This window comes from Scardinius erythrophthalmus (genome assembly GCF_964197995.2).
Source record: "Scardinius erythrophthalmus genome assembly, chromosome: 5".
Lineage (NCBI taxonomy): Eukaryota > Metazoa > Chordata > Actinopteri > Cypriniformes > Leuciscidae > Scardinius > Scardinius erythrophthalmus.
In genome coordinates, this window is record NC_138225.1 from 51,185,154 (window position 1) to 51,210,944 (window position 25,791).

General features: G+C 37.9%; 2 protein-coding genes across 2 annotated transcripts; one reads left to right on the forward strand and one right to left on the reverse strand.

The window, feature by feature from the left end:
* Positions 1-7,607: 7,607 nt before the first annotated feature.
* her1 (hairy-related 1) lies at positions 7,608-10,011 on the reverse strand. The gene is made up of 4 exons (XM_081365433.1): positions 9,896-10,011; positions 9,669-9,764; positions 9,497-9,584; positions 7,608-8,717 (listed from the first exon to the last, which is right to left on the reverse strand). Exons 1-4 carry the CDS (start codon positions 9,935-9,937, stop codon positions 7,933-7,935), a joined length of 1,011 nt encoding a protein of 336 aa, XP_081221559.1. The 5' UTR covers positions 9,938-10,011; the 3' UTR covers positions 7,608-7,932.
* Positions 10,012-23,937: 13,926 nt separating this feature from the next.
* On the forward strand, positions 23,938-24,924 carry her7 (hairy and enhancer of split related-7; the record flags this gene model as incomplete). Its single annotated transcript, XM_081364805.1, has 3 exons — positions 23,938-23,982; positions 24,091-24,186; positions 24,463-24,924. The coding sequence occupies 3 exons, from the start codon at positions 23,938-23,940 to the stop codon at positions 24,922-24,924; spliced, it is 603 nt and encodes a 200-aa protein (XP_081220931.1).
* Between the last annotated feature and the right edge of the window lie 867 nt (positions 24,925-25,791).

Genomic DNA, 25,791 nt, shown 5'->3' on the forward strand with positions numbered 1-25,791 from the left:
AGAGAAACGGGGCTTTCGGTGCTTTATATATTTCGAACGCCTGATGACGTCGCGAATTGGCAGGTGAAGCAGCCAATAGCACACCGATTTTCCGGAAAGCTTCTTTTCACTGTCCAATCATTGAACGTAGAGGGGCGGGATTAGCCTAGATTATTCTTTATAGGTGCCCTAGGTATGTGCCTGCGCATTAAAGTCAGCTTTATTAAACGGACATCGTGAATTGTGCAGCGACCTCGTTAAACTTACCGTATATGACGCATGTTTCACTTTATTCCATTACAACAAGACGGTGGTTTTGTTCGTAAGTGTTTTTGGCTGTTGTTTACACGTTTACACTCTGCACACTTCCTCACAGGCAAGCAACAAGACGCCCCGTAGCTTTTCTATCCAGCATACAAGGAAACGACATTTTGACAGACAGTATCCTAAAATGCACATTCTGCAACTGATGACTGATTATTTTTATAGCATTTACTTCCGTGGTTGCTTGCTATTTTAAGATACAAGCAGAAGCATTTGGTTCCCGCCCCCGCGTGTGGTTGCTGTGCATGGCGTACCGATCGAGCCACTGGGATTTGTAGTCCTAAGGGTTTGTAGTCCCAGCACACCCCTACTCGTGCACATTTGCGTATTATTCAAAGGCACTGATATAAGTGCAATATAAATTAAAAATACACTCCTATAGCTGTTTTAACAACTCACGTCATAGTTCACAGACAGTTTACCCTGTTAAAGTAAAAGCTGTGAGGGGGGAGTATGAATGAACTTGGACATATGACAGTCAAGGATGTCTTTAAGATTTCCAGAAATGCCATAAGGTCAGGGCTATAGGCAGGGTTTAATAATCAATTTTAATAATCACAGAGGTCCCAAATTTGAAGGGGAATCAGGGGCTCCTGCAGAGAAAATGTGTATCTCTCTGATATACATTGTCCTATGTGCATTTAGACGTTTGAAGGCCAAACAATTGGTTAACAAAGCTTTGAAACATGTCAGTGGGCAGTAGATTATTTGTCAATCCCTGCTTTCTCCAGCGTCTCCATCACTCTTTCTTTTTCTCTCAGTCTCCTTATCTTGCCCCGTCTCTTCCCCTCCTAAAGCTGCGCTTTGATTGATTAGTCTTTTCATTGTTATTTTTAGTAAACATTAGGGTGAACTGATATATGTTTTATGAATCATTTTCTTAGATATAAGTTAATTTAAGGCTACCAAGAAAGCTATCTAAGTTTATTAAGTTCATTCACAATATGCACATTCAAATCATACAATGAAGACTGCTTTGTTAATGTTTCTTGTCCCCTGACATTGACAGTTAGCCCGACTATAATTATATTACATTACATTACATGAATGCTACGTAAATTATAGGCCGATATTTCAATTCAAAATGGCGAAATTAGACAAAAGTTTAGTAGTTTGCCGGATTATTTTTGTTGGTCGTTTCACAGTTTCACATGGCTGCTTACATCTTATCTTGCACTTCATGACCGTTAAAAACTGAAGGGTCAGGTTGTTTTTCTGATTATTTATCTGATATTTTTTATAAAGTTTATTTTTCAGATTATTAATCTGGTATTTTTATACAGTATAAACCCATTTAAATCCATTAAACTACAACACTGTTTGGCCTAAAGGCATCAAACCTGTAAATTACTCTGAATAGTATTCTCTATAAAGCATAAGGCTAATGGATTTAAAAGGGTTTAGTACTATATAAAAAAAATATCAGATTAATAATCTGAAAAATAAAAGCCTCATAAAAAATATCAGATGAATAATCAAGAAAACAAGCCTTGTGCATTACAGAGAATAATATTTTGAGTAATGTACAGGTGGTTTGATACCTTTATGCCAAACAGTGTTGTAGTTTAATGGATTTACACTTACAGTATTGCATACATTTAAATTTCAGAAATGATTATAAAATATTTACTTCCAAAAACAGAGCCTTGGGGAATAAAAGGGATATTTTTCTGAACATTTCACTATTGGTTCGATATCATAATGTCATATTGTTAAATTGTTTAATTGAATTATAGGGCTAATTAATATATATTTTATTTGTTGAATTTAAGCCTTGTGCAATGTAAAGGACATTTGTTTATGCATATCTGAGTTGGTTTGGGCTGAAAACATGAAATGCGCAGAGTTTAATGGTTATAAAATTGAATGTCTAATGAATGTCAAAGGTGCAGTGTGTAAATTAGTGATGGGAAACCGATTATTAATTAATTAAGATTAATTTGTGCCAATGAGACCACAACTCGTGTCATGTAGCCTGGTCAACGGATTCACATATTGATCAATAATATAAAATATAGCCTACAAGTAGGGTATGTGATCATAATTATAGTCATTGTAATTGAAAAAATATTTTTGGGTGTTCTGTTTTAAAAATATATAAATTATGTTATAGGGAAGTGTAGTGTTAAATCGTTTAAATAATTCCTCCTCCATAATCATTTCCCTTTTTATGTATCAGATGATGTCGCGATTCTCGTGAAGCGGCAATTTTTTTCAACCCAGCTGTCCCGATCTTCCAATACTGCATGACGTTTGAAGCTTCAAATCGAAAAGATGTCGTCGTCTGAGACAGTAGCCAGTTAAAGGGGAGGTATAATGCCCCTTTTTACAATATGTAAAATAAGTCTCTGATGTCCCCAGGGTGTGTATGTGAAGTTGTAGCTCAAAATACCCCACAGATAATTTTTTACAGCATGTTAAAATTGTCCCTTTTTGAGGGTCAGTAAAAGCGCGTCGTTTCGTGTGTGTCCCTTTAAATGCAAATGAGCTGCTGCTCCCGGCACAAAGGGAGCTGTTGTAAGATGCCTACAGAATGACATGATATTGCATTTGTGTTATGTACTGTATTGCATGTTAAAAGACGGATGTGACAGCTTGAACAGACTCACAAATGTGCTCTACTACAACAACTCTTCCTCTTCTCAACATGGACTGCATTCCCGGGGGCGGGGTTTATGTAAATTTTAGGGTTGGTGATGTGGTGTACCGGTAGTCTCTACCAGCCGTTTGTTGTAGTCCTTAAAAAATGATTTCTTTAAAACCAAATATCTCCCTTTGCTTTGAACTTTGAGCGTTGTAACTTTGCAGATGTTGTTTATGCTCAAACAGCAACATTACACACTAACTAAAGTTAGAAAAGTGAAATCATAATCAACCACCCCTTTAAAGGTGCATTGTGTAATATTTAGGAGGATCTGTTGACAGAAATGCAATATCATATACATAACTGTTTTCAGTGGAGTATAAAGATCTTATTAATGAACTGTTATGTTTTTATTACCTTAGAATGAGCCATTTCTGTCTACACACACCGCGGGTCCCCTTACATTGACATGTTTCTACGGTGGCCCTAAACGGACAAATGCGTTTCGTTACTATGTTGTTCTTCATGCAAAGAAGCTATAGCTAAAGTCAGCGAATAAAACACTGACACAATGATGAACAAGTAACAATAATATTTGCAATAACATATTGTTATACTGAATAATTAAGTAAACAAAATTTCTTAATTTATCTTTGTAAAGAAACCTCATCGAATAACTGGCTATAGGCTTTATGCCCAGCTCCACTACTTCCTGAACTTCAGCCAGCTCCTTTGTTTCCTGTCTGCCATTATTGGACAAACTGATTAATCCAGGTGTGTCTGATTATTGTTACTGAGGTCAGGCACACCTGGATTAATCAGTTTGTCCAATAATGGCAGACAGGAAACAAAGGAGCTGGCTGAAGTTCAGGAAGTAGTGGAGCTGGGCATAAAGCCTATTATCTGCAGTCTAATGCTGCGTTCCAGTCCACTTTTAGACACGCACTTGCGAACTTCCCTAAGCACTTCCCCTCGGGGGAATCCCTGCCGCCATTTTGAAGTGCGTTCCACTTCGTGAAGTGGACGAGGGAAGTTTATATGGACAGACCCTCGTTCCCTCGATTTTGACCGAGGGAGCGAGTCTGCTTCAAATGTACACTTCAGGCACCTATATGTCCCACAATGCAGTACGATTGTGACGTCACCGCATATCTCGTCTAATCACCACCACAACAGACAACTCTATGATATATTAATTATATATATTTTTTGTTTAAAACAACCCAAACACACATAAACATTTGGATGCTGCATTAAACAAATTCTTAATGGAAAAAAAAATGTAAATAATAAATCAACTCCACAGCTGATTCCAAGTGATCAAGGGCTTAGGACGTTCCAGTTCAGCCCATTGCAGTTTCCGCCAGTAGTGGGCACTCGCAATGACGTACATCCGAGTGAACGAGACGAAGGGAAGTTAGCAAGTGAAGGGCATGACAATTTTGGACTGGAACGCAGCCCAGGATGACGATACCTTTTCCTGTCGGCCACTGTAACTTCTGTTTGTTGCAATTCGCAACCTCACCACTAGATGCCGCTAAAAATTACACACTGCACCTTTAAGCAATGAGGTTTCATAAAGATTAAGAAATTGTGTTTACTTAATTATTCAGTAAAACGATATGTTATTGAGAATATTATTGTTACTTATTCATCATTGTGTCAGTGTTTTATTTGCTGACTTTAGCTATAGCTTCTTTGCACGAACAACATAGTGACGAAACGCGTTTGTCCGTTTAGGGCCACTGTAGAAACATCGCCGCATTTCAATGTAGGGGACCCGTCGTGTGTAGAGAGCAATGGCTCATTCTAAGGTAATACAAACATAACGGTTCATTAAGTAAGATCTTTATACTCCACTGAAAACATAGTTATGTTTATGATATGGCATTTCTGTCAACAGATCCTCCTAAATATTACACAATGCACCGTTAAACTACAGTGCCATGTTCACTCCAAAGTCCACACTACAGGGCTCTGCCCTTACAAGGGAGTAGGGAATAGGAATGCTCACTTCCGTTTGGAATTTGCCATTTATCTGGCTACGAACATGCATAAGTAATATATCACGTGAGGCGTAAAACGGATCTAGTATGGTGTAATGTTAACATTTTTGCAACATTTTTCGTTTTCGGGGGTTAGATGCTAGACCAGAGGTCAAAGTCCCGGTTTTTTGGAGTCCTGTCCAGGGAATGTCCACATTTTACAGCACGTTCAAACCAAAATGCAAAATACAGAGCAAAGAGCCCGACTTACATCAGACTGCTGTGTCAGAACAGTCGTGTTGATCATTTTTCACCAACAGAGGGGGCTGTGCGAGCTACAGTGATTACTTGGTTGAGCTCCTCTAATTTAACATGAAGACTATGTAGACATTAAGGATATAACGTAAAATATTTATAACTAGCTTTAACAGACATCCAAAAACATAACACAGCTAAAAGGATGGGTTTACAATACAGTAAAAAAGATAATAGGCTATATACACACATAATAATTTTGATTTAAATAGAAGTAAAGAGAATAAACCAATAATTAGTAGGCTACATAAAGAAAGTACATATACAAGTTACGTTTTCAAGTAACTTCAACTCTTTAGCATTAGCATATGTAATTGTATCTCTAGGCTACATCTTTTTATGTCAATAGCCTACATTGGAGAGACTCAATATACAAATGAAAATCAGTCATAAACACCTTCAAACAAGGTTTAGAAATATTTCTTTTATGAATATGAAATTTACCAAATAAAATCATAAGAGTCATCATAAAAATTAACAGATGCATTTTTTATTCAAAATAGGCTAGCCTATATAATAACATCTTTGGTAAAATCATCAAAGCAATAATAATCTTCCCAGAATTTTTTGGAATGGTAGGCTAACATTCAAAAAATTATGCAGTATTTTTTTCTTTTCTGATCTGAACAAAATTAGCTATTTTAATCAATATCCATACATTTTGATAAAGTATAGCTAATTACGAACATAAATATTATGAAGAACTTCTAACTTTTTACTGTTAATGTCCACCCCATTTAGGCTAAATGAAGTATGGGTTCAATTGTAGTCAATAATTGTATCCCTTAAAACTCTTTGATCACCAAAATGACATAGCCTAGTTAAACGTTTTATTCAGAATGTAGCTCAATCCTTGCTTCATTTAATATACACAGAGTCATGAATATGCAAATGAGCCCCGCCTCCAATCACTCATCGTCTACTAGTCGATGTCTCAGAATGGTAATGCATTTTATGTATCTCTCGACAACGTCGGACACATAACGGTAATTAATATTATTAGCCTTTTGCTTGACTATGCTATCAAACAGCTTATAATGTGTTATTAATGTTACACAAACCATCGTAGCCAGCTTCTTAAAATCAGCATCCTTACAAACGCTTTGAACAACTCAAGGAATATAGTTCATCATAACATCGTAATATCTACATAATTCCCCCGCTATATGTTGCTATATCTACCTGATTTTTCATATCAACAGAAAAATACATCGGGATAACCTGGCTTTCTCTTGACTCCACTGCTTCAGAGCGGTCATAGTTAATGATATGCTAAAGCCTGCCTGAACGTTGATCTGATTGGTTACGTAGTATTTCTCGACGTAAGAAACACCATCGATTACAAACTGCGTTTTCACTTTAGTTTTAAGGAGAAAATACTCAGCAAATGTGTTATCTTATCAATTTGCATATGGTTTGTCTTTATTAGATTAATATTAAAAACACCTTTAAAACTTTAAGGGGCAACATATCTTATTAACATCAATCGATCTGTGGGATGCTTTAATCACAGAATAATATTCTCTATAGGCTATTTAATAAGAAATGTCCATTTATTCATTAACATTTTCATAAGAAAGCAACTGAGCTGACTGATCTAAAAGCTTAGATAAAAAGTAAATTCCTCTATCTATCCAATTCTGTAAATAAAGAGATTTACGAACCATGACGGACTTTCGACGAGACTTTAGCAAGCACTGTTATAGTCAATTATCAAAGAGACAAATATCGGTTTCGAGGTAGTCAGTTACATTCTAACTAATGTGTAATTAAAGTAATACTTTTTGCATGCACTATATAACAGGGCCTGGACTGTATGTGCGGTTGTTTTGCACACACACACACACACACACACACACACAAAAAATCAACCAATTAGACGTGCGACAATTACATGTGCAGAAAAAAGTGTAATTATATAGGCCATAGAGTATATTCACAGTTTGTGAAAATATCAAATACAATCAGAAAATGTTTACAAAATATGTTAAATGCAGTATTATGTTCTCATATTTATTTTTGCAATGTGTTTTTGCTAAGTTATAAATTTGTTATAATAACAGAATGTTTCAATCTGTTTTCATAGTGATTTTTGGTGAAACCATAGGCCAGTCTGACCAGCAAACATAATCATAAATATTATAATAACAGTTGCCTATATAGATCCCATAACATACAAATTAAAAATCCCTGTTTATAATTCATAGATAATAAATGAGATTTCACTTGCATTTTGATCACTGAAAATAACCCCCAGAAATCTGGTCACCTCATAAATGGGAACAGTGTTTTTGACCAGCAGATTGCAATTTGTCTTTGTTCATAAATGTATTGTTGACATTATGACCCAAGAAAAAAAAAGAAGAGGACGTTTTTGTAAATAGATAGAGTGTGTGTATAAAGAGGAGTCATACAAATTAACAAAATTATATAGATTTAATAAGTGAAAAAAGCACGATTAATTTATACAATGTACAATAGGGACAAAATAAATATATTTACACAATTTGTACAAAATAAAGAATTTTAGGTAGGAAAATAGTATGCAGAACAAAGGAATGTGACAGTGGGAATGGGGAAGCACATCCATGAACAGTCGTCACAGAGCTCCTAATGTTTCTCTCACCTTCACCTCTACATGTGAGACCAAGAAGTCTTTTCCATGTGAAGCCCGGGAACTCTGATGGGAAGATGTCGCTCGTGTTGAACTGCTGAGCTTTAAGTCTCTAAGTGTTTGAGTTCTGCTCACCAGGGTCTCCACAGAGCGTGTGTCTGGTTGTGGAACAGAGCTCGCCTCAGAGTCCGGGGTTGGCTGGAGGGAACGGAGCCGGTGGGACGCACTGGAGTTGGGGATCCCACAGAGACCTGAAGATGAGGACCTGGGACTACAGGGGTTGGGAGACTCCAAGAGGATGATGACGATGATGATGATGAAGAGTCGCTGGAGAGTGGTGAGATGGTGGGAGGGAAAGAGAAATGGCAGGGTATGGAGACGTATGTGGGAGAGCTGGAGAAAGGAGGAGAGCTGCTCGAGTAACAAGGAGAAGGTGGAGGAGAGATGGAGTACGGAGGGGAAAGGTAGGGATGTGTTAAGGGCTGTCCTGTGGGATGAGCGTGGTGGAGCATATAAGATGTGGGATACAAACTATTGGTGTAGGAAAAGGGCTCGGTGTTGGCTCTCATTGGGACGTCCGATCTGCACGTCAGCTCTGCATTGGGGATCCACGGATGATGATGATGGGACGCTTGGCTGCTGGAAACCCTGCTTTGGGGGAGAGTGTTGCTGTAGGAGTCGAGGTGGTGACACAGGCCTTGAACGAAGCCGTCCCGCTGAGAAGGATCCACACAGTCGATGAAGCTGGCCAGGCGGGAGACGCACTCCTTAAAGCCGGCTTTGTAGATTGGATTGGAAGGCATCTGTGTCTGGGCGTTGATGGGCTCGGGGACTGAGGCGAAACGCACACGGGGTCTCGACGAGAGCAGAGTCGGAGCGCTAGCATCGTGTGGGTCTGGGTCTTTGCTAGAGTCGCCTGAGGTGGGGCGTGGAGTTAAAGGTGTTCAAAAGAGGAAAAAAAGGGAGGGGAAAAGTGCAAAAGTAAGAAGAGGAAGGGGTTAATAGAGTGTTTAGATGAGACAGAATTGATTTATGGTTGTTATTGAAGGTTCATTCAAAGGAACGTTTGAGAAATCGAGAATTTAAAGCAAAGTTAAAGGAACATTTAGGAGTAAATGGTTTTGGTTTATTGATTGCCAGAATGGAAAGTCAGAGTGTGAGGTAAGTTATTTTGGGGTTAGATGATTGAGAAAGAGAAGATAAATAGGGAGGGGGGGAGGAGACAGAGACATAAAATCAATTAGAAACATCACACTCAAGAGGAAACGCAAATATCAAATCAGCACTTAAAGGGAAAAAAATGAAAGCCAAAAGTTCAGCCAAAAAATGAAAATTCTGCCATCATTTACTCACCCTAAAGTCGTTCCAAACTTGTGTGAATTTCTTTCTTCTGCTGAACACAAGATATTCTAAATAATATTGGTACTAACCATTGACTTCCATAGTATTTTTTGTTGTGTCAAGTCAACTGTTTGATTACCAACATTTTTCAAAATATCTTCTTTTGTGTTCAACACAAGAAAGAAACTCATACAGGTTTGGAACAACTTGACAGAATTTTCATTTTTGGGCGAACTATCCCTTTAATCTAGAGATGTAGCCTACACAAAAATAAGGTCAATAGCATCATTTTAAGATATAAAATATGGCTATACGTTTACTCTTCAATTAATAAAGTATAGACAGAAGTCTTACCTTGACTAATTCTCGCAGCTTTTGTCCTAATGTATTCAACGGTTAACTCCAGAATTTCAGCCTTCTCCAGTTTGGGGTTTTGAAGTCGCTGTAAAAGTGAATGTAAACGCATTATGTTGTTGAAACATTCTAGTGCTCATGTTAATATTAAAAACCGGATTTCCTTTCTTACCGTGTCTAGAGTGTTATCCAGGAGAAGCGTTCGCAGTTCATCTAAACGCTGGTTAATCCGGTCTCTCCGTTTCTTCTCGATAACCGGTTTCAAGATCTAGACGGAGCACAAAACAGATATTTAATTTAGTCATATATTGAAAACGTAAATCCATTTTTACCTTAATTTAAAAAAAGGAAAAGAAAAAAACTCCTCACTATATTATGACATAAGAAAGAAATACTCACTCTTTTGGTTGGTCGTCGACTTGCCATTTTTGGAGTAACCATGCTCTGTCGAAGATTATGAAATAAACCAGCAATCGTATATTCCCGTGTTTCTGTGTTGCTTGAGAAAATTCTTCTACTGTGAAAAAAGTCCTCGCGAACCTTGGCCTTTATTGGGGATGCTGGCTTGTCATTGGTGGTGACGAGGTGTCAATGACGCGTGACCGTATGGTCTTGCCCCCCTTATGGCTTTCTGCTGTTATCAATTACACTTTTAATATATTCCTAGATAAGAAACTATAAATCGATTAGGTTAAATCAAAGAACAATTGTAGCAGCAGATATTAAGCGAGAAAAACTGAAGTTTCCCATCACTTGCCAAGCTAGTTTTACGAATAGTGCCTATCTGAATATAATAATTTAATGTGAATATAAACGCATGGTAATGAAAACTGCACATATCTTAAATGCCATTAGAAGTTTGCTTAGAATAACCAATCATAATAGAACGCTTATGCTTTTATGGGCTAGTTTGTTCATTTTATTGCGCCAATAAGTCAATACAGAGCCCAATTGCAGTGCATTTTGAATACAATCTTCTTGACACTCAATTTACCAACACGCTCCTCCCGTTAAAGTTCACGACCTCTGACCAACCAAAACCAAACCTACTTATTTCCCCCCGTAACAATTTAATGTTTAGCCTAATGTTCAAAAGCAAAATGGTCTTTTATTATGAAAAATCGCGTATGCTATTAATATAATTCACGTTAAGCTGTCAACTATTTTCTAGCTTGAAATGATATAATAGCCTACACATATTTTGTTCAGTAGCCTATTGATAGCTAATGTTGGTCTTTGATTAATTTATCACCAAAATGTTTTGATTTTCGTAAAACCAAAGCCGTGCAAGTGCGATGGGAGACTTCAGTTTTTCTCGTGGGAACAGAATATTATGGCACTACACATGTGTAAAAACGAACACACTCACACCAACAGCGCCAGACTAGAATACTCAACCTTTCAGAGGCGCGTAGAATTTCATTATGCTCAACATCTTCGTGCATTAATGGCCTTCGCACCTGAAGCGGGCTCATGTCGATCTGCAGAAACGAGCAAACACCAAATATAGGAAACATAGTTGAGCTGAACTTGTAATGTGCGATTTTATCTGCATAAAATATTAAAGTAGATGTTCAAGCACAACTTTTAAATGCCATCTTTAGCTCATGCCAATAGGCCTATTTGAGTTTCTGCTCTTTTTTTTTTTACTTTCGAATTATGAATTATTGTTTCTTTGTTTTAAATGACACGCGTGTCATTTAAAACAAAGAAACAATAATTCATAATTCGAAAGTCTACACAATAAATGCTGGCAAATAGGAGATTAGATGTTGCAAAACGCCACTTGGTTTCATTCACATGCGCACCAATGAAAAGGCTAACGTCAAAGGAATATGTTGCTCTTCCTAAATTGACAATATAGGTCACTAAAATTATTTCTGGCCATGTGTTGCTTCACTTTTTGACCCCATGCCTAAGTCTAACCTTATGGAAAATCCCGTGGGAAAGTTTACTGTTTGGTCAAGTAAAGTGGTGGCATCATACACACCTCGCTCATAATTCCATTAGCATTATGATTCTTTTAACACGTCTCTTTAACAGTGAATATGGCGTGAGGTCCATGGACAAACGGTCGCGCGCTTTTCATTGCAATTTAATCATAAACTAAAACCAATCGATAATTTAAGAGTGACAAAACTCAGCATTTACCAAAGAAAATGTCTAAGCTACTGGATTTCCAAAAGTTACTGTGATAATTGGCTTTATGAATGCCAAGGGTCCGAGATGAGGAAATCCTGTATGTGAAACTTTCTCTCGCCTCGATTGTTCTTTTTACGGAAATCGGACGTTGAAGTTGCTTTGTATGGAAGATGCAAAGTGTTTGAGTAATTTAGTAGAATCATCTTGTTCAGTGCAAAAGCATTGGGATTCAGCTGTTGGTTACTGATATGCGTCCCTGCTGTCTGATGACCGACCGTCGAGCAATTAGTCAAATGTAAGAGTTCGCACTGCTGGAGAGAGCAGATGGGCACGTGGAAGCGCTCGGCACTTGAGCGCCTGTTGCACTGAGGTGTGATTCACACACGCTTTCCAGCATGTGTGAGCACGCGCCCGCTGAACACACAGTAAACACGACTGAAAGGCCTGGACATTTTTTTTTTTTTTTTTTTTTTTTAGAAAATGTGGGATACATCTTAAACACCAGATTTGCATGTGTGTTGAACTTGGTCGAAATTTCGCCAGTATCCAGGAGTTGAGAAATTGGTTTCACCAAAATGGCCTAAACATGAAAATTAAACATTTCTGGATTTTATTAAATAAATGATTATGGCAATTGCTCAATCTAAGGGATTAATCAGTGATAAAAGATACACTCTAAAAACTGCTGGGTTAAAAAATAACCCAACCTTAACCACACCGCTGGGTCACTATTGGACAGAACACGCGCTGGGTTGGTTTGACCCAAGTGCTGGGTTTTACCATTTAACCCATATTTCTGGGTCATTCATTTGACTCAACCAGTGGGTGAAATTAACCCTCTTGCTGGGTTAAGTCTTGTGCTGGGTTATTTCTTGTCTCATTGCCTTAATAAAATTAGTAACAAATATTTGTTATATTACGAATGTAAAATAATTATTATCTCTGTAATACAATAAACCAGAGAGGCCACAGTATATGTGATTTCAATCTTATTTAATTTTTTTTTAATTTTATACATTTCTTTAATACTTTTCGTTACTGAATACAAATGTTAATCAATGTCAAAGGTCTGACATGTCCCCCTCATTTCATCCCTGAGGCACAGAATGTGCAGCAATTCACCAGTCATCCCATTTTGTAAATATTCAACCATGTTGGTCCTCACAAGTCAAGTAGAGTCATCTTTAATTATATAGCACTTTTTACAATACATATTGTATCAAAGCAGCTTCACAGTAATACTGTAACACGAAAATAATACAACAAAGTTTGTTTCTAGATGAAAAATTGCGTCATTGTCCACCTTAAGGCAAATCAATAATATTGTTGAATATTAAATGTCCCCAACTAAGCAAGCCAAAAGCCAAGGCAACAGTGGCAAGGAACCAAAACTCCATCAGGAGACAGAATGGAGAAAAAAACCTTGGGAGAAACCAGGCTCAGTCGCTCAGTTCTCCCCTGGCCATCGAGCGAACAGTGTATGATTATGATTCAGGCAGCATTACAGGTCAGAGGTCAGATTGAATAAGAAAATTCAGAATATTTATCCAGTTCCATCTGGTTGGAAGTCGGAGTCATCACACCGGTATGGAGACGAGTTTGTTGAGGATCAGTCGTGTCGATGAGGCCTTCACAGGGCTGATGAGGCTGGCACATCAGGGATGCGTCATGGATGGGTCCAGGCGCAGGTCCACCTTCTGATCTGGATACGGCCTGGATCCGGCTGACTTCAGTAAACTTTAGAATGAACAGAAAGACAAAAATTAGCATAGATGCCATTCTTCTTATTAAATAATGAGTACATCAGGTGTTATAGGAAAGTGTCCCCGGTTCCGGCTGACCTATGCAGCCTAATAATCATTTAACTAATTTGAATAATAGAAATGTATAATGTTCTATATGAATGCCAGGTAAAAGATATGCGTTTTAAACTGACAGAGTGAGTCTGCTTCCCAGACAATCACTTAGAGTGTTGCAATAAAACTGACATGCAAGTTAATTTTTTTTTGTGGAAGTATCAATTTATTATTGAATATGCAATTAAAATATTGCAAACATTAAATGACCAAATGTGAAAAACAAACAAAATGTGTATTCAGTATTTGCAAACTGAATTATAGTAATAGTAATAAAAGAGTAATTTGGACAAATATTATCAACATTAAGGCATTCAAATAAAACATTAGACTACTTTATTAAAAGTAAAATATTACTGTAATGTTGATAGTGTCTTTAACGTTAAAACTCACAAACCCACAAAGCTGCTCGTTAATCTCCTAACTGGCGCTGATGATCGCCTCGTTTAGATGTTACACACAATAAAATACTTCGGGTAGGCTATCGTAAGTTTGCATTTTTTAAGTTTTAAATATTGACGATCATTCGTTCAACTAAACGGGTTTACTTTTCTTCTCAAAACTGACGCCTGTCCATTTATTTCTCCTTTCCTCAGTCGCTGTTTATAAAGATTGCAAGTCATATCCTACATAATAAAAACTAGGCTATATCAAGCTCTTGAAAGCCTTTTTTGGCAGAAACGATGGTTCGAGACAGTACAGAAGACACACGCAGATTGTGCTGGAACTTACCTCAGTCACTTCTTCTGACGAGTATTTCTAAAACTACGCCAGCAGACTTTTCACTCACAACTCACTAGCTAACCTACATAAGAGACTCATTTGCCGCTGATTTTACGTGCGAGCCCTGTGAGGAAAGTGCGCGTATGGATTTCAAAAGCTTATCTCACTTTTAAATACGCAACGTCCAATGAATAGGCCTACGATAATTACATGATGAATTTAGAATTTAAACTGCATATTTCAAAAAGGCTGCTGATATAGCTGGTTTAATTTCAACTAAGGATTTAACGTGGCATTTTGTCAAAAAAATTCTAACCGGCTAGCTGTGGCTATTTAATGTTTCACAGAAATAAATAGTTACCCCTCACACTTCCATATCAAAGACTGTATGTTGAACAGTGAAATTAGCTTGCTGCTACCACCATGGCCGTAGCCAGCTATGAGGTCACCGAGGTCTGGACCTCGGTCATTTTTTTATATTCAAAAATAAAATGTCAAGCTCTCTGAATGATTAATTAGCCGTTTAAACCGCGTCATATGTGTGTTTGCAATTTATGTCGCTGCGAGAAGGTAGATCAGTGAACGGGGCTTGAGAGCGTGTTGTAAGCATAGACTATAAAAAATGCGGCAGAGCGCTTTATGTCACTTTATTATAATTTGTAAATAAAGCGCAAAAGAAACTACAAGCATGATGCAACAACATATAGTTGATGTCAATTTGTAATTCATGAAATGACCAAAAAGTGCCAATGAACTTTTTTTTTCTTTTACATTTCCGATAATGGAGCAAAAAAAAAGACACCTTCTACTAAATAGCTACAGTGGCATGGGTCGTTGGGCGTGCGTGAGGTGCTTGAAACTCGGTAGCTTTTGAAGCGTTCGACTCGAGTTCGAATCCGCCTTTTGCCGAACTCGCTCTTCTCCCTTTTCCCAATACACATGAGATGTAAAATGTATAGCCTAACATAAAGGTCTCTAGCGTTATATTTTGCCAACGAACTAATATCGAAACCGTGATATGGTTTTGTGCTTTTATAAAACAGCACAAGAATTTAAGTATCCTATAGGCATTATGTTTGTGCTGCGTGATTTAAAGAAAAGTGCGCACTTTGCTCACGCGATCAAAGAGTTTATTTCTTGCAAGTGAAGACATTAGGACAAAAGTATTGTAATTTTCCTATAGTGTAATGTAAAGTATACTTTTGAAATATTCATTTTCATTATAGGCTATATGGATTTTAAGTCATAGGAATAATTATCTAAATCATTATTATATTATTATTATACTAATTGTTTGGCATACTAAAACACCAGTTATAATGTAATGTAGACTGAAACTCCATATCATAACTAAAAAATATGTTTGAGCCCCCTTTAATGTCCAGGTACAAGTCAATGTTTTTTCTTTGTGCACAGTTCATGGGTTGAAGCCCGTTGAAGCTCTTAATTTTGAGCTCTCAAAGAGCACCAGATTGATGCATTTAACCTTAAAATGTACAAAATTTTCTTACGGGGGAGCATGCCCCCGAACCCCCCTAGAGGGACAGAGGTTTACCCAACATAGTTTTACAAAATCCTATGGGAAAGATCGATCATTTATGAACTTTACTCCAGCATAGTACAACAAAGTTCCTTTTAAGTCAGTAAACTAAAACTCTTAATGCAAAATTAAAATGTCCTTGGACAAACTATACATTTGGCCTACCTAAGGGGGGCATAAGACATTGATTGTGGCCAGGGGCCTCTGAATTCTTAATCCGGCCCTGCACCTCACCCCGGACCTCACTAATTTTCAAACCCTGGTTACGGCCTTGGCTACCACCACAACTTATTAAAAAATATAGGTAAACATTCATATTAACTTACCATAAAACAGCTGCCTGCTCCGAGTGGCGTGCTCCTCGAGTCAGAAGTGAAGAATCCAGAAAGTTCCGCAAAGAATGAAAAAAGTAACCAGTTGCTGGGTCAAAATAACCCAACCAGCGGTTTATTTGTGAATGACCCCCTTACAACTCATTTGACCCAGCATGATCAACCTAATTATGTGTTTACAGTACCCCAAACAGCCCAACTTTTTGACCCAGCACAATCAACCCAACAATTTGTTTACAGAAACAACCCAGCATTTTTTTGAGTGTAGGGGAGAGTGGGGTAAGATGATTTGTTGAATTTAATTTAAAAAATGATGATCAATTTTAGTTCAACTTAATGCATTTGTTTAAATGTAGCTAAAATCAATTGTGTGCAACCACTTACGATAAATAAATAAATTGATTAAATTCAACGAATCATTTTTTTCAGTGTGAGTCAACAAGATAGGCTAAGGGAAATTGTGGCAGATACAATTAAAGTAAAGTAGCCTAAATTCAGGATGTTTCCTATCATTTTAAATGTTCAGAATGCATCTATGACAAATGCATCTCAAAAGTGTTCCTGTGGGTCAATTTGCCCCAAGTTAGGGGTAAGTTGAGTCAGTGGATAAGTTGCACCATCTAGTAAATGAATCTGATTCAAACTCATGTGAAATTTTACAGATAATTTACCTATTTTGAAAACTAATTTAATAGTCAAAATTCCTTTTACAAATATGCATTCCCTTTCTTAAAGCTATAACAAATATAAAATCAACTGAATATCTTTAAATTATGCATTTCTGAAACAATATGTTGACCACCAAAGTTGCAACCTTTCCAAAAACAGACAGAGAGTTTGTTCAAATTAAGTAAAAACTGAGTTAGAACGAATAAATAAATGTCACTGAAATTAATAAACATTTTAGTCAAAAGATTCTTGGCATAGCTTTTTGGCATGTCGAGCATGTTAGGCCATTAGGGACTACAGGTGGAAAGATGTATATGATAATGGTGAAAAGCATCTTCTGCTTCTCATCAGAGAAGGATTTGGTGTACTTGTACACTGTCCCTATCAAATAAACTAAAACAACAACAACATATGTTGAAGTAAACCAGTTGCATAATATTGCATAGAAATTATACCAGCTACTTCAGAGATTTAAACGCTAAAACGCTGGCTCAATTTACCCCACAGCATTTGGTTCGCACAATGAACTTGACCCATCGTTGCGCTCATTAGGCTTCGGCTGGACACTGAGCAGATGCACACACACAGCAGCAGAGGGACCTTTTAGTAGAAGAGATATTTCATGCATTCGTGGATCATCTGGCTTGAGGTCTAGTAACATCTTAATGCCTGTGTGTTAACACGGCCCACTAGGGGGCTTCAGGAAACTTCCAAGTGTGCTTGCAAGATGGCTTGATTGGTTTGGTGCTATATCTTATTACACTTACAAATAAGTAAAAGGTAAAAGGAAATGATATGTTGCTTTCTGAGGGTTGGTGTGTTTGCGCGCATGAGAAAGGTGCAGGTGAGACCAGACGGCCTCTCTGGGGATATTAGCATAGGTCTAGGCCTGCCTAAATTATTTTAATAGATACTAAGCAAAAGAAAAAAAAGAAAAAAATATGATGTTTCACTACAGATGCTTTCAGTTAAAAAAGCTCAAACATGTATTTTAGTCTGAGACTGCTTAAATCTTGTCTGTGAAACCTATAGGCCTATTTTAATTTGAATATTTTAATGCCTGGGAATTGATCCTGCACTTTTCTTATTATGCTGAATGCAGTAACGTTTCCACTAGAGCGTGAGCCTGCTTGAAACTTATTTCAAATAGTCAATCATTTTTTTAAATAAAATTGCTAATACAAATCTTTGACTGTGATAGAAGAAAGTAAAGACCCAAAAGCAATGCTATTAGCTTGACACACCCCACTAAAATTATATTAGTCCTTTTTTTTTACAGTATCTATCTATCTCTTTTAATAAAAATGGTTTGAAACAGTTCCAGATTAGGGTTCTTCGGATGCAGCAGAAACCTTTTTGGTGCAGAAGAACCATGAATGGAAAGTTTTAATAGTGCTTTAAAGAACATTATTAACCGTATAATAAGTAATAGCTGAATATTGATCTGATTAAATACAACCCCATTTCCAGAAAAGTTTAAACATATTGTAAAATGCAATTAAATCAAGAATCTGTTAAAGTTTTGTTTAACTGACAAAAGTACAAAGAAAAGATTTCCAGTGTTTTGTACTGACCAACTTAACTGCATTTTGTAAATATAAGCACATTTTGATTTGATGGCCACAACACATGAAGAGTTGGGATAGAGGCATGTTTCCCACTGTGTCATATCACCTTTTCTTTTAATTACACTGTTTAATTATTTGGGAACTGAGGATATAATTGTTGCAGTTTTGCAAAGAGGATCTTGTCTGATAGAAGACCTCTGCTCAACATCTGTGTTCGTCACTGCACACACTCTCTGATTCTCCTTTTCGTTGTCAGTAAGACACAGATCTGGACTGCAGTCGTCCACTGTGCGGTGTACGAAACCAGTGCAGAATGGGGCCTGGCTTTGTCTTGCTTCCCAGGAAAGATGTCATCTTGATGTCAGTTTATGTCTCTGTACAATCCCGATATACTCCTCCACATCAGTGTTTCCTTCACACACATGCGAGTCACTCGTGGCGTTTCCACTGATGCTCCTCCACTCAGGACAGATGTTTGCTTCCCTGTCGCTGATGAAGTCTGCATGATCCCTTTCGTCTTTGAGACTGGAACTTGATCTCCATTTCCCCAAAAACTGTCTGAAACATGCACTCATCAGACCAGATGTCCAGCAGATGTTTTGGATCATCTGAGATGAGCTCGGGCTCAGAGAACTCTCCAGCATCTCTGCATTGAACTGATGTATAGTTTCTCCTTGAGTAACAGAGATTCGAGAGGCGGACTGAGTTCAGTGTTCTCCAGAGTTCTCCTGAGCACGTGTCTGTATTTAATACTGTAACATGATGGTTTATCATGCAGTGCTGTCTGAGGGGTCAAAGGTCACGCACATTCAACAGAGGTTCCCTGCCTTGCAGGACTGAGATTTCTCTGGATTCCCTGAATCTTTTCACATTATAATGTATGATATGAAAGACCTAAATACTTTGCAATCTTGCATTGAGAAATGTGATTTTTGAATTGTTTGACAATTCTCTCATGATATTTGGCCCAGAGTAGTGAGCCGTGATGACCTTTCCTTGCAAAGACTGAGAATCTCCTCTTACACTCAATCACGATACTCTCACTATTACAAGTTCACCGGCTCATTGAACTGTTAAAAAACATGTTAACTTGGATATTCTATAATCTTTTCACTTTTATTTTGCCTCTGTCCAACTCTTTTGGAGTGTGTTCCAGCCATCAAAATCAAAATGTGCTTATATTTACAAAATACAATGAAATGGGTCAGTGAAAATATTGGAAATATTTTCTTTATGCGTTTGTTAAAGGTTCAAGAGAATTAACAAATGACAGATTCTTGATTTTATTGCATTTTACAAAATATCCCAACTTTTCTGGTGATGCTGTACTATGATATCTTCATATAGTCTATTATAATTTTGATGTAGTTGATTGGCGGTTTCTCTCTGCTGGTGTAAAAGAACTTATTTTATGTGACAGTATTGAGCCCTTCACAATGTTAAAAGGAAAATGTGATATGAAGTCATGGGATATTGTTTGTGACTGGGCATGTGTATGCTTAAACCAAAGTAATATTTGAAAACTATGGACCAAACTGAATATCTCTTCTTGCTTAGTGGAGAAGAGGAGAGAAATATCCTCAACTGGTCTCACTTATACCTTCTGTTAAAAAAATGAAAAGAAAATGGGTATAATAAGGGACCAGTTACCAGTTTAAAGGTTTATATTTAGCATATTAAGAACTTGCTGAGATGTGAATTTGAGTGGTTGAGCCCCAGAAAACTGGTCATTTTTTTGACAATTACAGATTTAACAACAAAAAAGCAATAAGGAACCCTAACTCCAACACACATACACAAAAAAAGCTGTGACTGGGTATGTTTGTTAACAGATCAAAGTCATATTTGAAAACCCCACCAGTGTGGTTCATACGCTTTATCTGAATAGTCAAAGGCACAAAAAACTGATAGCAAATAAGCCTTCTTTATAATGTGTGGTTACATGTGTGTAGGCTATGTGTAAAGATACTTTTAAAAATATCAAAAAATTATTTAGCCTACTAATGATGAATAACCTATTTTAGTGATTTACTTTTCCCCCTTGTGTGTTATATTTTCAGGCCCGGTTTTACTGAGTGCTATGCAGCAGTTCCCGTGGGAAACTGTATTAAAACAGGGCACATGTCCTTCTCTGCGTGCTTCTATTCTTATGGGTCCGTTGACACATTTTGTTAACACCAAACGTGTGTCGATGAACCTGTTTTGGACAAACGACCCGTTGCCTTCGCCCCCTGCTGGTATACAATTATACATATTTATAGATTTATAAATTGCTCCACCAGTCTGTTTAGTATGGAAGCCCATTTAATAAGAAAAAAATAATGCTTTGGAAAGTCATGAAAAGTCGAAATAATGTATTTTTATGGAGTTTTATTATCGAATTTTAAACTTTTTTTCTCTCATATGACATTATATCATAATTTCACATTTTCTGCTCATAATTATGACTGAGTATGACATAATTATGACTTTTTTTTCTTTAATGGCTGAAATGGGCTTCCATAACTTTTGTGCAGTGCAAACTTACCATGCTCGTGCACGGGCGAACCCATGCTCGGGTGTGTTGTCAAACTTGTTGGTTTGATTTATTCTGGTTTGGTTTAATGATTTTCATAAAATTATAAATTTGAACATTGAACTTTTTTTATTTTTTGGAACAACAACATAGGTTAACGCTATAATTTCTGTTGTAAAAGACAACATCAAGTTTTTCTGTCATGGGATATCACACAACAATATTTTAAAAAACTTTATTTTGCGCGCTTGTGTAAACATTTAAATCTCGACAATACCCTACAGAGAATAGGAAGAGTGTTATGATGGGAACCAGCTATTAAGCACTCTCTCCGAGTAACACGCACTGCTCACACACCTCAGCTCTTTTTTATTACCTGTCAGAATTTGTACATTATTAGCCGAGCGCAGAGATGGTTCCCACGCTTCTCTCCAATAAACACGAGAACACAGAGCAGTCTGCGTTCACATACACTCTTCACTTTCTTCACCTTGGCAATGTTTGTGATCAGCCGTTTATAGATTGCCTTCCATCAGACCATGGTGATGTGATCTTGTGTATAGCCTACAGAAGTTATTGGGATGATTTTTTTTTTAGATATTTTTGATATTTTTTGATGATATGAGACTGTCTATAGGCTAGAGTTTCTAAATATTGTTCTGCCTCTCTTTGTTCTTAATTTACTTAGCGACACCCATTAAACATTTGCACTCAAAAGGCCGAGATTAAAGCAACTGGCACGCGCAGGGCCATTAAAGCGCGTGAGGGTTGGTGTGTTTGCGCGCATGAGAATGAGAAAGGCGCAGGAGAGACCAGACGGCCTCTCTGGGGATATTAGCATAATTGGTCTATACCTATATTATTTTAATATATATTGAGCAAAAAAGAATAGAACGGTAAACAACAGTGAGAAATTATTCATTTTCACGCAGTAATAAAGGCAGAAAAGCCTATTCAAATAAAAGAAAAAATGATGGGTCGGTTTGCTAGCGTCAATAGTGGCCACTCTTGAACCCCAAGAACTTGTACAGAGAGATTTTTTCCCCAAACGGGCTGTACCAAAAACAGAAACTCACAATATGCACGGCAGTGCTGTATCGCCTAAACTGAGAATACTAAACTTGCGCAAAGGGCACGAAATTGTGTAAATATTTAAAATTCGCCAACAGGCAATAATTTGAAGAGTGTTATGATGGGAACGCGTTTTAGCCACGCTCTCGCAGTAACACGAACAGCTTACACCTCACCTAGGAACATGGACTCACACCTCAGTCCTGGTTTATTACCTGTCGGGATTTTAGCTATCACTGAACAGAGACGTTCCCACGCTACTCTTCGATAAACATTATAACACAGCCAGCGTTCACATATAGTCTCCATTTTTATCACTTCCATGCGTGTTTTGACTAATATGAGCGGTGCATCAGGTCAGGAACTTTCTGCTACCTGGAGATTAAGCACTCAAAATAGTGGAGATATGATCACATTTGTCAGATTCCTCTCCATCTTTCGCTTTGTGGGATATTATGACCTTTAGGCATATTTTAGCGAAGCGTATCCAGTGAACAAACAGTCGTATTTCCACGAGAACTAGACACGTGCTGTCTTCGTATTACAGATCTAACATTAGCTCGATCTCTAAAGCTTTGATTGCTTTTTGCGCTAAGAAAGGATGTACGCTATCTCCCGAACATTAATGAACAAGAGTCTATTAACATAGTGATTTCAGTGCAATGAATAATGCTCACGCGCGCTTTCTTATGCACACGTGGATGCTGCAGTCCACGCGCGCGCATTGTTCACAGGCGTGAAGTTGGCACGCGGCACGCGCCCTACCGAATTATAAAGAAGTGTGAACACACGTCACCTTGCTCCCCCCTGAAGATTTTACACATTTTATTGTACCCAGATGTTTAGGCTACTGCGACTTTGTGCCTTTTTTGAGCAAAACAAATCCACAAAGCGTGAATTGGCACGCGCTCATTTATTATTACGCACAGCAGTCCCCCTGTTCCTTTATAGCCTGAAGCTATTCTTGCTAAATGTAATTTATTTATTTTTTATAAAATGGATAATTGCGACTTTAAATGTAGCTTAAACAAGGCACGTTTGAAGCCTTATAAAAGCAATCCTGCCGTGCGTCAATAAGGAACCAACATAACTGGACTGGACTCAGCCTCGGCAGCCTTATGCTATTCAGATAATTATGAACATGCTGATAATGCATTTTATATTTAAGAATTGTTTATAATGAAGTTGTTTCTGTTGTTTTATGCAACTTTGGGGACGCTTCATAACATCACTGTCTGCAACCCATGCAGGCTTAAAGATTTTTAAAGGCTATATTTTTTTGTTTTTGCTGCATTAATTATGTGGTACAATTATGCGAAAACGTTCAAAATATGCACAATTCGAAACCAAGCCGAAGCACACAAGACTCTTGACATTAAAAGAGAGCTTTTTATTATTATAATAGCGTCTGTGTCACCAGCGGCGCGTGCAGCGCTATTGATATGCATATTTACTGAGGGTGTTTCCTCATGCGCGCACGTGCCCACGGAAGTCTAGGTGTCAGTGAGCGTGTGCCATCAGTGCTTTTCATCGAAAATCGGCCTGAATGTCTTCAACCAATTCAGTGGAGATTATATGTTAGCTAACTACAGTAATAGGTAAAAAATAAGTAGCTATTTGTAATAAATCTGTAAGACTGTACCCAGAACGCGATAGCCTACTCTAATGCTTTCGACTTCAGCCATGTCCGTGATTAATATTAAACGGCTACAGCTTATAGGTATGATCTTCAACATTACAATAACTTTTAATAATATAGCCTATATCTTTTTGAGAGTTTTCTTTTAGCTAGGAACAAACTGCACGAGAGCATTGCGCGTTCACGTTCAGTCTGTGACAGATAGTGGGCGTGGTTTGTGGCCACGCGCGCCTGGAAGCCTATAAATACCTGAGCTCAGTTTCAGACCTGCAACTCACTGTCTGCGCGCTCGAGGAGAGATCTTTACCCAGCATACCTCACTGAAGACACCTCGGATCTTTACTGGATCATCACTGATATAAACCATTGTTTGGAGCACTCGTGTAATGAAAATCCTTGGAGAGACTGAGACCATTAAAATGGACAGAAAGGTAAATATTTATTTCTGTGCATGAATCTCAAAACTCTAACATTGCAGCCTGGCATAACCTTGTAAACCCCGACCTGTCCACTGACACTAGTCTCAATGTTTTCTGCAGCTGTTGAAGCCTCAGGTAGAAAGACGGAGAAGAGAAAGAATGAATCGGAGTCTGGAGAACCTGAGAACTCTTCTTCTGCAAGGCCCTGAGCACAATGTAAGAACAGCATCTCTCAACATAATAAGCTTATACACTCTTATTAACAAAGCTTCCAAAAAGGAGTTTTCACCACAATGCCATATAGAAGAACCATTTTCAGTATACAGTTCTTCAAATAACCATTTTCCACTATAAAGAACCTTTTGTGCACTGGAAAGATTCCACGAATGGTAAAGGTTCTTTATGGAACCATCAATGTCAATACAGAACCTTTATTTGCCTATGATAAGAGTTCTCTAAGAGTTGGTCTAAATTCTCCTCTTTCATTTTCAGAGTCCTTCTCAAAGAAGACTAGAGAAAGCAGAGATCCTGGAATACACCGTCCTGTTTCTGCAAAACTCTGTCACTCAGGCCAAGAAAGACGTGGAAGGAGGAGAGAAACACCAGTTCGTGGACGGCTTTTCTTCATGTCTTCAGAAAGCGGCCCGTTTCCTGACGGATGAAGGTGATTCCCGCGGACTGGAAGCTTCTGTCTCAGAGACGATGTGTCACCGTCTGTCTCAACCCTGCGTCAGAGTCCAGAGGTCCTCCAGAACGCAGGCTCCAGATTCACACGCACGGCAGCAGAACTCTGTTTGCAAACAAAGACTCCCATCCGCTTGCAGGAACATTGTGCCAGACTCTAACAGGTTTCCATCCAGAAGCACACACTCAAACACACAGCGTGCGACGGGCCGGCCCGACTCTCAGCAACAAGCAGCGGTCAGTCAGACGGTCTGGAGACCCTGGCCTTGAGAGAGATCGAGGCTGAGACATGGACTCAAAAACAGTGGGCTTGTGTAATAATCAGACATGGTTCATCTCTTCTGAAATAGGCTGCAGAGAGACATGTTTATTTCCAAAAAATTAAATGTTGTGTATTGATTTTATCATCTGACATCTCATTGGAAATGTGTAAATAGTGTATGATAAACATGGCAATATATTTTTTACACAGATTTTTTTTTTCTTTGCATGATCTGTACTGGGTGTATGATCATTTGTAATACATAACAGATGTATGTATTTATCAATTTTGCACATTTATTTATTCATGATGACATTCCATTTTATGCTCAGATTTATAGGTGTATATTTTGGAGATTGAAGCAAATACATTCCATCATTAAAATTTTAAAGTGAATCAGTTGTTTTTTCTTCTAAATAATATTAATTGTTGATGTCATGCGCAGCTTTAATGATCGCTGTCTGCACGCGCCGGACATAAAGTGCGCTTTGATCATCAAAGCCTTTGAAATGCGCGCGACCACATGGTCGCGCGAGTGTGAATGTTTGAGGCGAATATCTGGCACACTTCCACAAGACTTCTGTTCACACACCTCTGCTTCCTCTGCTCGTTTGTCTGCTCAGATAATGAAGAAACAGTGCGAAAGGGCGCCACGTGCCTTGGCACCTTGACGGAGACATCCGCATAAACAAAGATTTGCTGTAGTAGCCTATTGACTTGCCGTATAAAGAGTGTGTGTGTGTGCGCGCACAGTCTGGCCCACGACTTTGGATCATTTTTTAATCTAGTTATGGGCTTCAGTTTGTCTCAAATCACAGATGTATCAAATGGACTATTGTTGTGCGTTTTAAAAAATATGCACGAACATAGTCTAT

Excerpts from the sequence above, each read along its gene's own strand:
- her1 (XM_081365433.1), bottom strand. The coding sequence starts at position 9,937 with ATGGTTACTCCAAAAATGGCAAGTCGACGACCAACCAAAAGA. Across the intron at positions 9,765-9,895 it reads GTCGACGACCAACCAAAAGA|ATCTTGAAACCGGTTATCGA; the intron begins GTGAGTATTTCT and ends TGCTCCGTCTAG. Across the intron at positions 9,585-9,668 it reads TGGATAACACTCTAGACACG|CGACTTCAAAACCCCAAACT; the intron begins GTAAGAAAGGAA and ends TCACTTTTACAG.